This window comes from Halichoerus grypus, chromosome 7 (assembly GCF_964656455.1).
Source record: "Halichoerus grypus chromosome 7, mHalGry1.hap1.1, whole genome shotgun sequence".
In the NCBI taxonomy this organism is placed as follows: Eukaryota; Metazoa; Chordata; class Mammalia; order Carnivora; family Phocidae; genus Halichoerus; species Halichoerus grypus.
The window spans coordinates 147,156,717-147,173,431 of record NC_135718.1 but is presented as its reverse complement, the minus strand read 5'-3'; the positions used below and the strand labels follow the sequence as shown (position 1 = coordinate 147,173,431).

Here is a 16,715-nt window from a genome sequence, read left to right as displayed (position 1 = left end):
CCTTTTTCGCCGATACAGCTCTAATCCTCCCGCTAATTAATGCCAGGGCCCGTAGCAATTTTATTAATTTCGTCTTGGTTAAAAATATAGAGACAGATAATTGTGCTTGACTAAAATAACAATTTGACATTTGGAAGGTGTTTCCTTCATTTCAGCAAGGCGGTTGGCCGGGTTTCATTTAATATATGACAAAGAGACACAAAGCGGCAGCCGACACTGGTCAGCGATAACATAACTAATTCTAATTGTGATAAATTGACTAAAATGTCCCACGGCGTGCTAGTCAAAAAGACTACGGAGACGATGTAAATCCCAAGCCGGTTTTCCTGTAGGTTCCAGTAAAACAGGGCACACAGGAAAGAAGGGCCTCTGGTCTCTTGTCCCCTAATACCATTTCCTTCAGAACCCTTTCTTCATTTTGCTCCTAAAATCACCAACTTTCCCACACCAAAGCTGCAAAGGCCACTGGCAACACTGTTCTGCATGTCACTAAGAGACTTTCAGAAAAAAACAGGTGTTCCTAGGGGGCAGCCTTAGGCCTGCTGGTAAGAGGACAGGGCCCTCCTGGGATAGGGACCCTGCTGCTCGCTGCAGAGGCTGGGAGAGGCACACCACCCTGGGGTGGGGGGCAATCCTCCTGATCTCAGCCTGCAAGTGGCTTGCTAAGAGCTCCCCTCTGAAGATGTGAAAGGACACTAAAAAATCCACATTAGAAAGATATTTAAAAAAAAAAAAAATTGAAAAACACTCAAATAGGGCTAAGGGTTCACAGTTATGGCAGAAATTATTTTTAAATCTTTCCATGTGATTGCACATGTCCCCCCCATCGTTCATTCCCTAATGTTGCACAACCGTACTTAACACTCAAGTGATCGGGATTCAATATGGGTCATTTTGAACGTGATGGGATTCAACAATGACCTGTGGTATGGGCGTCGACTCTAAGAGGCTTTACTAAATTTCTGATAATATAAGGAATATTTTATTTTATTTTATTTTTTTTTTTTTTTTAAAGATTTTATTTATTTGACAGAGAGACACAGTGAGAGCAGGATCACAAGCAGGGGGAGAGGGAGAGGGAGAAACAGGCTTCCCGCGGAGCAGGGAGCCCGATGCGGGGCTCGATCCCAGGACCCTGGGATCATGACCTGAGCCGAAGGCAGACGCTTAACGACTGAGCCACCCAGGCGCCCCAATATAAGGAATATTTTAAATCCTCGCCTCTTGTTACACTTCGAAATGCCGTGACCCAAACAATTTCTCTGACCGCAAAGAATAATTAGCTGATAATTTAAGAAATGGAATTGTTCTCATTAGAGAAAGAGTACCTGTTCATGACCTCCAAAAAAATTTCTTCCGGAATTAGAAAGCAACGATGACAAGGCCTCTCTAAAATCAATAACAGTATTTTGGCGAATGCAAAACTTATAAATGAGAAAAATGAAACTGAAAGGCAAGACAAACAGTGAACTTTCAGAACAGCTCCTGTCACTGAAATCTAAAAGCAAAAACAGCTCCTTAGCTGGGTGGATGACAGAAGTCCCAGGACTCTAGAGTATGTACAACTGGACTGGATAAATAACTTTTTATAATGTGCTTCATTTATGTAAGGATCAAAAGAATCCCACAGCCCTCCACTGAAAAGCAATGTTCGTATACAATTCCCAGAATACTATTAATATCTACTTGTGCTGTCTAATTTTATTTCAAAATTTTAAGTCTTAGATTCCAAGGAAGTCCTACCCAGGGACCAATCCATATAAAAAGAGAAAACACCTCTGAGCAAGGACTGTTTCCAATCACCCTGCAAATAAAAGAAGAGATTACTCGGCCCACACCAACACACAGCCACAGCCCGTGGACGGCGCTTATCCCGAGCTAAACCCCCTGCAATTTAATGCAGACATCAATTTATTACCTAGCTGTGTTTGATTTTTGTATTCCTTACATTTTATTATGCCAGGAGTGGGGCCAACAAAAGATCAAGTACAGCAAAAATCTACAACTGCCTCTGTAATTTCATCTGTGGGCTCCCTTCTAGGAGTAACTGCATGCCCAATTTTAATCTGCAAGTAATGTCACAGTAATAAAACCAAACTAATTAACTAATTCTTCTCCCTACACACACACACACACACACACACACACACACACACACACACACACACACACATCCTACACTACCTTGATAAAACGCAGAATTAGTTCATTACTGGTCCTAATAGAGATCATTACCCCAGTCATTTTCTCCGAGGGGCTGCCAATCAGCAGGGCGAAGGCAAGACAGAGAAAGCTCTAAATGTGATATCCGCTCTGCCCCCATTTTAGTCCCTGTCTTCAGAAAATTGGTCTGCTCCAAAAGAAAGGGGAGAAAACATGGACCGGCCCTCTGAGGAAAGGTCTCCCAAGGCCTGGGATTTGCTGACATGTGGGGAGTCGTGATGTTATGAGAACAGCCTGATGATAGCAGCACTATCCCACTCTGCTCCTAGGGTGTCCAGAACAATCTAAGGGATAATGATAAACTTCACATGTGAGGGGAGAGGGCCCCGGGCTGACGCACCAAGCTGCCAGGCACATGAAAGAAACAATATAAACTTGATTTAAATGTGGGATCCCTTCCAGAAGGCTTAATTATCTATTGTATTACCACATTCCCATTATTCAGCAGCCTCTTCTGTCTCCAGCTGAAGTCCAACTACAGTATTTGTTTGGAACAAATTCAGGGAAAACTCCAAACTACCCAGATCACAGAGGACTCAGTTAAATAGGGAACAACAGTTATATAAATAGAAGTCCCCTAGGCTGGAAAATATTTTGGTTATCTGCTAACTTTCAGGCACACTGAAAAGAGTGGAATCCAGTTTTTAAACGTCCCTACCTATAGCACCCTCCTGTTTTAAATCACTTGGTACAGCTTCAGCAATTCTGTAAACGTCTCATCCCACCTAACTAGTTATTTTTCTTTGATGACCTGTCATGCTCAAAAAAGATCACCTCCAGTTCTTAATTTCTGCGGACATGCATAAATCAGTGTTCTGCACTCCGGCCTTAAATGCTTATTTGTTTTGGATGATCAGAAGATAAATGACTCCTAAGGGTGTCAGAGTGTAAGAGACAAATATTTAACAAAACATCCTGAAGTCTGAAATGAACGGCTGTGCCTCAGATGCCCCTGTCCATTCCATTTTTTTCATTAGACAAGTTTGGTGTTTGACACCAAGAAGGTGTAACCACTAGCTGAGAGAGCAGAATTTGCACTTTTTAGCTGACCACCTGGCACCACGAATAGGCAGCTAGTAATTCAAATGTAAAACTGCCCACAGCCAGGAAAGCACTTATAAATGGCTAAAACAAATACAATAAACTTGCTCTGTTAATATTATGTTTCTGCCCTTCACCGAAGACTGCACACTAGCTCTACGTTCTTTCATTTTAACGTGTAGGAACAGCATTTCAACTCGGCGAATCTGGCGAGCAGGGCATGCCTGACCTGCATCTTCATGATGTGCTTCCTCATTTACCCCCACGCGGCCCCACCACCTCACCTCCAGCTCTTTTTCCTCTCCCTCCGTTTGCCTTGTCTGGGCCTCAGATTTTAAAAAGATCCACCCAAAAGGGCAAAATTATTTTTAAATAATCAATTCATTCAAGAGGAAAAAAGTGCTCTCTGTGACTGTTTCATGATACCTGCAACTGAAAACGTCCTTCTGGACGACAAAGATCTGGTCATTCCAGAGGGCTCCTAGGCAATACCTATTCCTGCACTTAGAGGAGGCTTCTAAGAAATCCTTGATAGTTGGGAGAATATAGAAGGCAAACGGGCTAGGCTGAAAGCCCCCTGAAGGCAGCCCTGTCTCATAGCCTCTCAGCACACAGCCCCCTGCCTTGCATAGAGAAGCTTGATGATAACAGGTGGCTGAGTAAAGGAATTTGTCTGCAGCCTAGTTTTGAAACAAACAACCACAGCAACCACCATGCATGCTGATGCCATGAAGATGATCAGATATATTAAAACCCCATTTTGTTGGGAAAAGGGAATGGGACTGGGACAGGGAACAGAGGAGAAACTAAGAATAAAACTCATCTTTTTAAAAAAAAATATTGAGGGGTTGGGCACAGACCCGTGCTGATAGGGTGCCATGAGCTAAACGAGTGCAAGCAACTCCATTTTGGACATGTGTTTCCGAAATAGATGTTAAAATTAAAATCAACACTATATCTAAAACTAATGATGTAATGTATGGGGATTAACATAACAATAAAAAAATTTAAAAAAAAAAATTAAAATCAAACCCCCTCATTGTAACGTCAACACCTCTCTGAACAATGCAGCTTACGTTCCTCTACAAAATCTTCCTGGTTCCGGCCAACAGCTTGCAAGTCGATCCCTGCAATTTTCCCTTTGCAGAAATAGCTGTGAGAGAGGAGAACTGACCTTAGTGGGCTCCTAATAAGCCCAAACCATGCCAAACCTGGGGGGCTGAAATGGAGGGGACATTGTTGTGTTAAGTACTTTACAACAACTGTTTCTTCCCCTCTTGACACAGCCTGACTTCCTTAAAGAAGATCTGACTGGCCAGACAGCTGTGTTGACCCTTAAGCCTTCTTTGATTCGTGATTTTTTTTTTTTTTTAACAAACAGAATAGGAATTCACAACCCAAATCCTTTCCTAAGCTCCAATACTTTTGAATTCGCTAGTGTTGTGCCTGAAGGATGTGGACATTTCGGTAATCTATAAGCAGAAAGATAAAGATTGGGTCTACACAATCCCAAAACCTTCAGATGAAAAGCAAGATGGGGGGAGGGGGGAAGCGAGCAATCAACCAGAAGCTTTATCCAAAGGTGATACTTGAAGTTCCGTGGGCAAAATCTGCTTAATTCCCTAAAAATTGCACTTTTCACTCAGACACTGTGGCAACAAACAGACAACCAAGAACAGATACGGGCATGTCTTCTTTAAAAAATGTTAACCATAATTACCACTTTGTAAAGTGGTCATGTGTTTTCATTTCTTTATTCATTTCTGTATTGTCCAACCGGTCCAAAGCAGAACGTGTATTCTTTTTAGTGCTAAAAATGTAAAGTTATCTTTTCAAAATGCCCAGTACCCCTTCCACAGGAGGGTTAGGGTTAGTAAAATTCAAGAAGAGAATAGCAAAGGAGCACTGTCCCGCAGCAAAAATAGTGTGTGCACGTGTGGTCACTAGGTGTAACCGCTTTCCTGTTTTCAGGAAACCTCACAGCCCAGGCAACCCTGAAAGGAAGATATTTCTGTTCTTTCTCAGTGTTTTTTTTTTCTTTTTTGTTATATGGAGACTTCTGCACACCCCCCTTCGCTGTGTTTTTAATAACGTGGTAGGAACTGCTTTTCCTGCACACTGCCCATCCCTTGATTATCCTCACCGACTGCTGTCTCTTTTATTCACCAGCAACAAATGCGGAATTCTCCTGCGCGCGCACGCGCGTCCCCTCGGCCACACACACCAATCTAGTGTGCAAAAAGAGAGGCCTGCGTTGCCGCCGCTTTTCTTTCCTTCAGTACCGCGCACAGCTTTGCGAAGTCCGTGTCCCCATTGACTAGCCCTTTTGACAAGGAAAAGCAGTTCTCTCTCCATGGACCCACTAAGCAACTCCGGGCCTGCCTGGCGAGAACCAGGAAATCCTTCTAACTCCCATCCAGGCCGCATCCAGGCTTTAGGCATTACAGAAATCTAGATTCCAAATAATCTACTTTCTTAAATACCTGCCGCCTAATTCTCCTCCAAACACACCAGAACGGTCACGTCGGCAGGAGAGAACTAAATCCGGTGCAAGGCTGCAGGGCACACCCACGCGGGAATTCGGGGTAGGGGGGAAGCTGTGCGGTGGAGGAGGGAGCCTCAGATCAGGCCCCACTTCTGGCCTAACGGCCCCTGCGCCCCAGGGTTTTTGAGAAACGGGGCGGGGGTCGGGGACAGTGAGAGAAAAGGCAAACAGGATGTGCGCGGAGCTCGGAGGGGCCGCCGCGCCATTTCTGAGCCCAGTCTGTCGCGACGCCGGGGGACAAAGCCGAGCGGGAACCGCGCACAGGGGACGGAAGCCGTGGGAGCAGAAACCTCGCTGCTCGCCCTAAGCGCCCGGGCGACGCAGACACGTGGCTCAGACGGAGTGGGAACCCCGCGAGCAGACGTGGGCCACTGGCAGCCCGCGGGGCACCCAGGGAAGGGGAGAGCCGGGAATGAGACGGATGGGGTCGGAGCCCCCACAGAGGTGTGTCCCCCTGGGAAGGGCCAGGTCGGAGTAGGAGCCTGGGAGGACTGCACACCAGGCGAGCACACCGTGGACGGAGCCGTCGCTCGCGCCCCTGCGGGCCAGGCCGTGGCAGGGCGCACCGCGCACGTCTCCGCGGCCTGGGGGAGGGCAACCCGCGACAAGCTGGGGGTGAACCGGCCCTCCGCGTCCCTGGGTGCGCGGGTGCCTCTCGCGCCTTTCGGAAGCCGATGGGGGTAAAGGAGGACCGAGTCTCCAGCGCTAGCTGGTGCCCGCGTGGGGGACGCGCTCCGGCGACGCGATCACTTACTTCTCGTAGTCATACTTGCAGTAGAGCTTCTTGTCCCGGTAGAAGCAGGTGGTCTCCAGGGGCTCTTTGCAGGAGGCGCACTGCACGCACTGCTCATGCCAGAAGCTGTCGTTGAGCCTCAGCAGAAACCTGTCCGAGATGACCCGTTGACAGCCCTCGCAGACAGACTTGGGGCTCACCGCTCTGCCTACAGCAGCAATAGACGTTCTCTGGTCAACCGCGCCAGCCCAGCATCCCGGCCAAAGCCGGCCGGGACCCGCTCCGTTCACTCCATGCCCGCGGATTTCTCCCGCGGCCCCCACCCTGGGAAGCCCCCCGCTAATCAACCAAACCGCGTTTTACAGAACAGAGAAAAATCAAACCGGGTGTTGTTTCTAACAAACAGCAACTCTATGGGAAGGTTCACATTCTACCGGGGAGGGGGCGGAAATCAATAATAAGGGACCTTAATTATCAAACCTACCCAGGTATTCTCGCAAATGTGCGCACAACCAGTAAAATTAGGCTACAGATAAATTTGCGCTCCCAGGTTTATCACCTAAGCATTAAGTCACTCACTATACTTGTCTCTTTTGACTATTATGAAAACTGTGAGTCTATAAAAAAATTTGGGGGGATTGGTTTTTTCTTTTGCTAAAACGCAATTCTGTTGTATTTTTTGAGGGAAAACTTTAAAATTTTTATTTCCTTCCTAAAAAGTCTCAGACGTACAGAAAAATACCATCTCGCTCCAGGCAAACTCAGTATTGTTGAAAGTAATGAACCCCAAAGTGCTGCACCTTGGCTGGAGTACAAGTTGCAGGTGGGTTTACACGTATACTTTCAAGTGTATATATGTATGTAGACATATACATAATTAAAAAGCATCAAAATAGAAGGGGGAAAAAAGGAAAGAAGCAGGGCGCCGAGATGCCGCGGGCATTCCGGGAATCCCCACGCTCAGCTACCGCCTGTGCGAACGACACCCACCCCAAACCCACTCCACGCAAATGGGGAATGCTCTCTACCCTACCCCCTTGGATTTTTGTCTGTTTTGTTCCTTTATTTTGCTGGGGGGGGGTGCCCTTTTTTAGGATGTGGGAACGCTTGGCCGCCTTTGTCGGCACATTTCACAGCTATTTAAAGAAGGCCTTGTCCCCTGATAACAATACTCTTGCGCGTGGTGTCCCAAAGGGCCTGACCCTTCCCGTTTCCTTGCTACACTCCTGTCGCTTTTTCCCTTGGGGGATCCTGCCACCAGCTCCTGAGTGGGGCCAGTCGCCTTGGGGCACCCAGGGAGGGCTAAGAAAAGTAGCGAGATAGTCCTCAGTTGTAAAATTCTCTATTCGTTCTGCCCTGTGTCGGCGTTCAGGGTCAGGCCCCGGGCGTTGGGAGCCGCCGTGAGCCGGCGGAGCGCACACTGCGTGCCCCGCCGCCCGCGGTAGGCACAAGGTCGCGCGCGCTCCGTGCCAGGGCAATGCCAGCTCTGCCCCCCCACCCCCACCCCGCGCTCTTCCGACGCTGCACGGAGTCGAGAAGTTTCCCAAATCGCGGTTGAAAGAGGGGAACGCAGTGCGCGTGATTTCGTTTCATCTGGGGAGTAGGGGGGAATTCCTCTCCGGATGTGGTTTCTCCAGGCAAACTGTCTCATCGCCTTCACCCCGCTCTAGCGGTTCCGAAGGACGGAAAGAGGCAAGAGGTTTAAATGACAAAACGAAAATCCCTCCCGCTAAAATACCAAAACACCCGCTGCCCACACCTGAAAACCACCAAGGTCGGGGTGGGAGGTGGGGTTGAGAATCCTTGGCCTCAGATCAGCGAGACCCGCGCGTGTGGACACCCTTCCGAGGCCCTTGGCTCGCGGCTCCTAGCGGTCGCTGCAAATGGATTGGGGAGGCATCGCGGAAACCCGCCGGCCTCGAGGTCCGGCTCCAGTTAATTAAAACCGAAGCGAGGGCCCTGCGGTGCGGGCTAATCCCCGCGCTGCGCTGCCCACCGGCCCGGAAAAGCCCTTCGGCTGTGCCCGAGACTGAGATTGGGGCTGGAGTTGGTGGGGACCAGAAGCCGCCTCGAACTTGGGCGCCTTCAAGCCTCGGGTTCCCTATGCTCGCCCCTAGGCCCCCGAGAAGCGGGAGGCATTTATGAGATGTCGATCAGCTCCGTGATTAAAAATCCAGCCCGGAGTATTTTTAATCACTTGCCACTCAGACGCCCGCGAGCAATCTCGCCCGCCCCTCGCAGCTTTGGGGAATTCGGTGCCCGGCGAGTGAGGCCTGGGGCGGCTTGTCGGTTTGGGGTAGGAAGGACCCACAGGGACTGACGGACAGACGGAGCGTGGGCTCCACTGAGTGCCGGACGCGGGGCGCGGTCTCCCTTATTGCCGAACGGGTCCCGGCGGGCTGGGCTGCAGAGCTGGGGTCTGTCTGCTGGAAAGAGGGTGCGCCCGGGGCGCACGGCCTGAACACTCACCCAGCAGCGAGGAAAAGGACGCCGAAGTCTCGATGGCGCTTTGGAAGTTCTCCTCCATCTTCAGGCCGTCCAGCATGTTCGGGCCGGGCCGGGAGGACCTGTAGAGGGGAGGAAACGATGCTTCTGGGGTCCGTGCCCTCTGGGACCGGGAGCCCGCAGCCGCCACGCTCCTGGGAAAGGACGGAGGGAGTGTCCAGGGTCACCAGAATGAGCCGGGAGGGCAGAGTCCAGCCAAGAGAAAGGTGGGGTGGGAGGACAGAGACGAGTCACCGCGAACTGCTCTGACTGATCTGATTTCACTTGAAGTCAACGCGTTTTGTACTTAGACCTCCGCCCCCCAACTGCGCTTCTCCTTCGCTTGCCCCCACCCCCCTCCCCACACACACACCCTCACCCCGTCCCCAGGCCCAGGTTTCCCATCCCGAGTCCGACTCCGCCCTAACCTATACTAACGCGGGCCCTAGGGACAGCTCTGCGGGAACCCAGCGACGTGGGGAGACCGGGATAAAAGGAGTGGGTGTTCCCCTCGCGGGGCCGGGCCCAGGCACAGGCACAAGGGCCTGCGAGGTCTCCGGCCCGCGCCCCGACCGGCCCGGGGCGTCCCTCACCTGCCCCGGCCCAGGCGGGGCCGAGAGAGCGAGCCGGAGCGCGCCCGCCTGCTCGCGGACCCCGGGCGCTGAGAGCTGCTGGGGGCGCGCGGGGCGGTCCTCCCGCCGGTCGGCTGGTGCCGGGAACGTCTGCACGAGCGAAGAAGTCGCCTCGGGGAGGAGCCGCGGCTGGCCCTGCTCACTCTTGGATGCATTTCAAATCAACTTTCCGAAACACGCCCGCCCGAGCCGGAGCCCAGGAACGCGCAGCCCTCCTTACCTGGTGGGCGAGCTCGCTCCCCGCGGCAGGGGCGGGAGGAAGGGGCCGGGCGCCGCGGGGAGCTGCGGCCGGGAGAGGCGTAGGCCCTCGAGGCTGCAGCCGGCGCGGCCGGGAGGGAGCCCGAGCGAGCGCCGGCCCCTGGCTCCGCTCCTCGGCGCGCCCGGGCCGGGCCGGGACGTGGCCGCGGGCGGCCGGCCTTCTCGGGACGTCCTGGCCGGCCGCGTCGCTTCCTCGGGGGCGGGCGGGGAGGGGGCGGGGAGGGCCGGGGCTTCTCCGAGGCCGGGAGGGAGCGCCGAGGCCCGGGGTCGTGGGTGCGAGTCGGGCCCTGCTGCGCCGGGGCGGATCCGGCCGCTGCTGACAGGGGCCGCGGCGCGGCGCGCGGCGGAGGGAAGGGGTGGGGTGCGCGGGGAGGCGGGCTGGGAACGCGCCCCTGGAGCGGCCGCCGAGCTCCCTTTCCCGGCCCGGCTGCGCGGCCCAGCTCGCCGCGGCCGCCTCGCAGGCACGCAAAGTTTCCTCCCCTCCACGTGCAAGGGCTCCCTCGGGGCGCGCCGGCGGGGTCGCCGCCCGGGCCCCCCGCTCCCCCGGCCCCGGCGCTCGCACGCCGCGTCCCCGGCCGCTCTCCGCCGCCGCAGGCGACAGCAGCACCGCGGCCCTCCCCGCGCCGTCGGAAGCGCCGGGAAGCTGTTGGCGGCGTGCGGTTGCTTGCGGGGGGCTGGGGGGGGAGGCTCACAGCTCTGAGCTCCTCAATCCCCTTCTCGGTCAGCCGGGGCTCCCGCAAAGCTCCCCACTTCCGCCGGGCTCGAAACCGGTTGACCGGTTCAGATCGAAACCCGTGCAGGGATGGGGTGTGCAGAGGCTGTAGGAGCCATGGCCAAAGCTCGAATGGGGCTCCTGGCAGAGACTAGGTGGGATCTGACCCCCAGACACCGAGCCCTCAATGACACTGAGTCAGCTAAGGGGGCATACTTAGGGGAGCAAAGTACTGGGGGGAAATGTCAACTCCCTACACCTCCTGACCTTAGCTTACAGTGGTAGACCTTTAGCCCTCCAGGAGCAGGAACAGGGTCTTAATCATCTGTGTACTCCAGGAGGTTAGCACGGTGCCCGGCCCCAAGTGGATACTCAATAAATAAATCATAACGCAGGCTCACATTTATCGAACATTTTATTATGTGCCAGGCTTGGTTACACAGTTAACTCATTTAATCTTTACAGCAACCCTATGAGGTGGAGACAATTATTATCCCCATATTACAGGTGAGGAAAACGGGAGCAGAGTGAATACCACGGGGAGAGTCGGTTCAACCAGATTCTCTGGGGGCCCCTCAATTCCTGCCCTGAAGGGAACTGAATTGGAATTGCCAGGCGCTTAGGCAGAGTGAACCTGAGCAGGCAAGATGCCACACAGCCAGCCCTTTCTATTCCCTTCTCCAAGGACAGGACCACTTCCTTCTTTTTAAAGAAAAAGTGCTGGGCGCTCCTGCTCCAATGGGCTTGGGGGGCCTTGACCCGGCTGGCCCTGGTAAGTGCTGTCTGCCAGCCACCACAAGCCAAACCCAGAACATGACTTTGAGGGAACAAGGGAAAAGGGCAAAGACTTTAATACTTTACATTTGAATGCTGTGTTATACTTTCCAAGGTACTTTCACACACATGAGTTTGCTTGATCTTTACAACAAACCTGTGAGGTAGGCAGAACAAATAGTTTTATCCATTGTTTTAGATGAATTTTGGGGCTTAACAGGGCTGGGCGATTTCTCTGATGTTGCCCAGATGGCTAGTGGCATGTCCCCGGACACCTGTCCTTTGTCCTTTCTTGCCACCCCAGTAGCGTGTGGGGGAAAAAATATGAATTACAGAAGTATTCTTAGGATAACATATAAAGGAGAAGTCAGGCAAGAAAAAGAAAATGGAGTCGGGCAAACACAAGCATAAGGAATATTTTTAAATGCCCAACAGAGTTTTGGTTTCACTAAAGGTCTTGAATTTACGAGCTATGTTTAACTAGTGGTAAGAATTTAGAGAATAAATAGCTTGAAAGTAGATAGGGATAGATGAGAACATCTGATCTGGGACCCAAATCCCTGAAATGGTCTTTGCATCTGGAAAGCAGCCTGATGAGTATAGATCACTCACAAGTGTTGGGTAGGACTGTCTTTCCCCCAGCTGGCTCTTGGGCACCTTCACCATGGGGACTGTCTCATAATCCCATTATAAGCCCTGGGGTCCTTCGTGCGGAGCCAGGCACATATATGTGATTAACAAATGCCACTTACTTAACTGATGGGTGAGCGCTGTGCTCACTAGGGTGGGGGGGGCACTCTAGGAAAGGTGAAAGCTCATGGTTTCAGGAATCCAAGGACCTCACTTTCATGGCCAGCTCTGCCACTGAGTCCGGCGGGCCAAGTTCACCTTTCTGTGCAGTTGTCCTTCCTGTCTGTGATGGTCTGGAAGGCCTTCCCGGTCTGAAATCTGTGAAACAATGGGGTAGAGTTGGCAGTAGAACCAACAGCTCCTTGTTGTACTTTGCAGAATTGGTCCAGGGGTAGATGCTGATGTGGCTAAGGGATGTGTCCAAACCATTAAAGATACACCTTGTATATTCAGGGTTTTCTCTTTTATGCTTTATTTTCCCTCTCAGTGAATTGGGGATCATGAACCCCACTCCTCCCTCAATATCATCTCACTTTGGCCTGAGCCACCCTGGTGACATCGTGGGTAGGTAGACAGACATCCTGCCATCTGTGAAAGATTCTCCTGATCATGCCGCGTGGTTTTTCATTTTAGACTCAAATGCTATGATTTCACCTTTTTAATGACCAAAGAGGCCACAAAGCCCAATGTCCAGAAGCTCTTTATGAAGAAGAAGCCATATTCTCCCTTTTATCAGAAATACTGTTTTCTGAGAGTTTGTGGAAGTGAGGTAAACAGGCTTTAGAAGAGACACCCCATATGACTGGCTTTTAGAGAGGGAGGTGACCTTAAAGCTCATCTGGTCCAAGTGTTAAGTTTATATTGGGTCAAAATTCATTTCCCTAGCGCAGCCACATCTGGCCCATTGATTGCTCAGGTTTGGCCATCGGAAATGTCAAATCCTACTTCCAAGATCTGCCAGCTGTGGGCAGAGCTGCCCTCTCTGTTCTGTTCCGTTTGTTTCTGAACCTGCTCCGGTTTTTTCTCTATCCCTCCTAAATCATGCCACCCAGACCTGCTTTGCAGTGATCGTGCGTTCGGGACCTCGTCTCCTCTCTCTGGCCATAAAACACCCATTAACATGGCCTGATTTGGGGGTTAGCATTTTCCGTGGCTGCCACGGACTCATCCTGTGTGTGTGAGTAACAAAACCCCCCTCTGTCCTTTTCCACATGGGCTGCTGGTAGGCCACATCCCCCCCCACCAATTGCAATTGTATAATTGGTGTTTGGCCCCAAGTGTGGAAACTTAACATTTATCCCTGTTAAGAGATAGGCAGCTCTTCCAAATATCAGGAATCCTGCAACTTCAAGCAGATTCCAAGAGATCCAGGGACTGTGTCTGAAGCCTAGTACTTTGCTTTGAGGAGGAAGTGGAGGGCCCGTGCCAGGCTGGTCTGGAAGCTGCCATCATTGGAGGAAGACAGGCCAGGATAACAAATAAGGAGCAACGATGAATAAGGAGCCTCAAGAGGGTGCGCAGGGACCTCGTAACCTGCCAGTACCTCTTCACCTGGGAGGGGGCCCTGGTCCTCTTTGGGCTCTCCGCCATCACCTGTCCCCTGTCAAGTAGCCATCTGTGGAAGATTCATGAAGACCAGCAGACTGGCCGTGGAGCCCCCTTTCTATGGCAGAGACACCGAAGTACCACCACCAGACTCACGAACGCTTGTGACTGAGATTTGGGGTGAGGAGTGAGGACGGGGTAGGCAGAGGCCCTTGCGTGGTGGGAGGGAGACAGCAAGGGAGGGGGGACATCCTGCTACAGAGTGGAGATGACAGGAACATGTTTTTTTACTTTCCTTTTCTTGCTCTCATTTCTGTGTTTTATTAAGGGAAACACAAAGGGAAAATTGTGTTATTTGTTAAAAAATGTCAAAGTGTGTTTCCAGCGAGAGGAAAAAAAGCAGACACGTTACTGCCTAGACACAGAGAAGGCCATACTCTGGTGGGGCGGGCAGAGACCAGTGTGGTGGGGGGCGCTGGAGCCGCAAACCCTCCTGACCTCAGAAATCTTCCCCCAGGAATCCCCTAGTCCTGCGCTCACATTCAGATCTCTCGAAGGAGCTGGAGCACCAGGTGCTTCGGCACTTTCTGGGGGTGAAAGGGGCATCCCAAACCAGCTGCCGGACTGCGGGGGGGGGGGGACGGTCAGCTAACAAAAGCACCATTTACAGCACCGCATTCTTTGGATCTTGTCTAGAATCATCTGCATGGCCCACTCCACCTTGCCGTTGGATTGTACGCTCCTTCGGAGAGGGCTCCATGGCAGACTCCTCTGTCTCTCCTGCACCCAGCACAATGCTTTCCCTCCAGAGCCCCAGCGAGTACTGTTAACTCAAGAGAGTGTCCTTAAGTTTTAGTCGATTCCATGGCATAACCGGGTGCACTGGAAAGAGCATGCCTGGCTTTGGAAACACGGAGGCCTGAGTTCAAATCCCAGCTGTGACATTTATGAACTGTTCAAACTTAAATCGGCCAACTCCTCCAGGCTCCAGCGTACTTATCCGTACAAGGAAAAGAATAAAATAGTCTTCAAGAGTTAATGAAGAGATGGCTGTGAAACCTCTAATAATCCATCTGGTTCACTTAATGCTCGAATATCCTTTACGGCCCTGTCTAGCCTCCCGGGGGTCAAGCAGATAGAGCTTCTGATGGAAAATCATCCGGGCTTTGCCATGTTCTCAGGAGCACATACGAGTGACACCAGCATTCAGACAGAGTCCCTGTGTGTAGCCATGACACTTGTCGCTGGGTAGTTGAGGTGTCTCTGTGCCCTGGAGAGGCTGTGCCCTCTGACTGGGAGGGTGGCATTGGAGGGCAGTTAGAGGTCACAGAGACCTGGGACTGATCATTGACTCTGCCCCTTATGATGGCCTTGGGCAAGTTCCTTAATCTCTCCAAGCCTCAGTTTCCCCTTTTAATAACTCGAGGGAATAACTTGGGGTGAATTTGTGTGTGTTAAACGAAATAATACAAAATACCTCACACAGGAATGGCACGTAGTAAGGGTTCAGTGAATTTTAGCTGCTGTCACCACCATCATCATCATCGTCATCATCATGAGACAATAAGCACCTCTGGGACCATATTTTACTTATATGTGTGGCCCTAGTACTGCGCATGTGGGCATGGGTGTCCGGAGAACGTGCCTTAAATTAAACAGAGCAAAGACAGACTTTGGCACCCAGTGAGGTTCGGGTAGAATCTGGCCGCCCCCAACCTGAGAAGGGATTTCTTCTGGAAAAATCCCACATGCTCCATACCAAGTCCCCAGATTGCAGGCTTCCTGCCCAAGCTTCTCACTTGTGGGCTCTAACAAGCCCCATCTTTGACATCTACATGTGATACTTCACACTCAATACCAAGAACCTGGAAATAATGGGTGGGGGGGGAGGGTACAAGGAGTGAACCCCCCAGGCACCCAAATAGAGAGAGATCTCTAAAGACATGAGGTCTGTTAAAATCCTGGGCCCGGTTCACTGATTCACGTGCCTGCCACACCTCAGTCGCTACGTGGTGAATGTGTCCGTGGATCGGGCAGAAATCCCTGAACACAGGGCCCGACTAAAGCCTTCTGCAGGACTGGGGCATTCAGTGCTGGGGTGCAGCACCTCCAAACGTGCCCACGGGCAGGCACTGCCCAGCAAAGAGGTAGCTCTGTGCTAAGCAGGTGCAGAGCCCACCTCCACCAACCCAGTAGCAAGGCCCTGGCTCCTTACAGGTATTTTCAGGAAGGAGGGGACCCCACCTGCCTCTCCACCCACCGAGTCCATTAAACCAGAATGGCCTCTGAGAGAACGCTGAGGAGACCCCTAACCCCTGAACCTCCATGCTCTCGTTTCTTCTGATGGATATGCCATGTTTACTCAAATGCTAATTTATTTACATCACATACCCCGCCTAGTTTCTAGAAAGGATCTGAGGTGCCATACAACTATTATCAATACTGTATTAGATTTTTAAAATTAAAATTATATACTGGGAACAGAAAAGCAAGTCATCCCCCAAAATAATAACTTGGGGCTAATATTTTCATCGCAACAGAATGAGAAAGGTCACTCTGAGTTTACAAGGTGGAACAGAGAAAAATAAAGCCCTGCAAGATTGATGTGATCACATCAAACTTTTTATCAGTTATATTTACATGTCTAGCTGGCTTTAGGAGAGATCCCATGATAGAAGAGCAAAAATATATAATTCATGACAACAGAGATCAAATCTGGGACCTCATTATCAGTGCTGGAACATTTTTACTTTTATATATGGACTGTACTTCTCCTCGTCTGAAAGTAATTTTAGTTAACATGAGACTAAAGGTATATTTGAGCACTGGGTGTTGTATGTAAGGGATAAAATCACTAAATTCTAGTCCTAAAACTAATGTAACACTACATGTTAACTAACTGGAATTTAAATAAAAACTTGAAACAAACAAAAAAAAACCTGCTAAAGATAGATTCAACACACTGCAAGATCAGGAATAGAGAAAACAGAAATGAAGATGTGCTAACTATATAAGAATTAATAGATGCCTCTTCAGGGCAGAAACTATGTATATGTCTTGCTCATCAGTTTGATGTAACGTAGCTCTGAGTACATTCTTGGCACCTGTTGTGTGTGATTATTTGAACAAGCTAATGAA

At 51.0% G+C, this 16,715-nt stretch overlaps 1 protein-coding gene across 1 annotated transcript in view; it reads right to left on the bottom strand.

Moving 5' to 3' along the window:
* The window catches only part of LMX1A (LIM homeobox transcription factor 1 alpha), a 156,427-nt gene extending 147,340 nt beyond the window's left edge, over nt 1-9,087 (bottom strand). The window contains exons 1-2 of the mRNA XM_078078414.1: nt 9,012-9,087; nt 6,564-6,750 (exon numbers count right to left, since the gene is read on the bottom strand). Of these exons, the coding sequence (XP_077934540.1) occupies nt 6,564-6,750; nt 9,012-9,087 (263 nt within the window). The remainder of the gene's footprint in view (nt 1-6,563; nt 6,751-9,011) is intronic.
* Nucleotides 9,088-16,715: the final 7,628 nt, after the last annotated feature.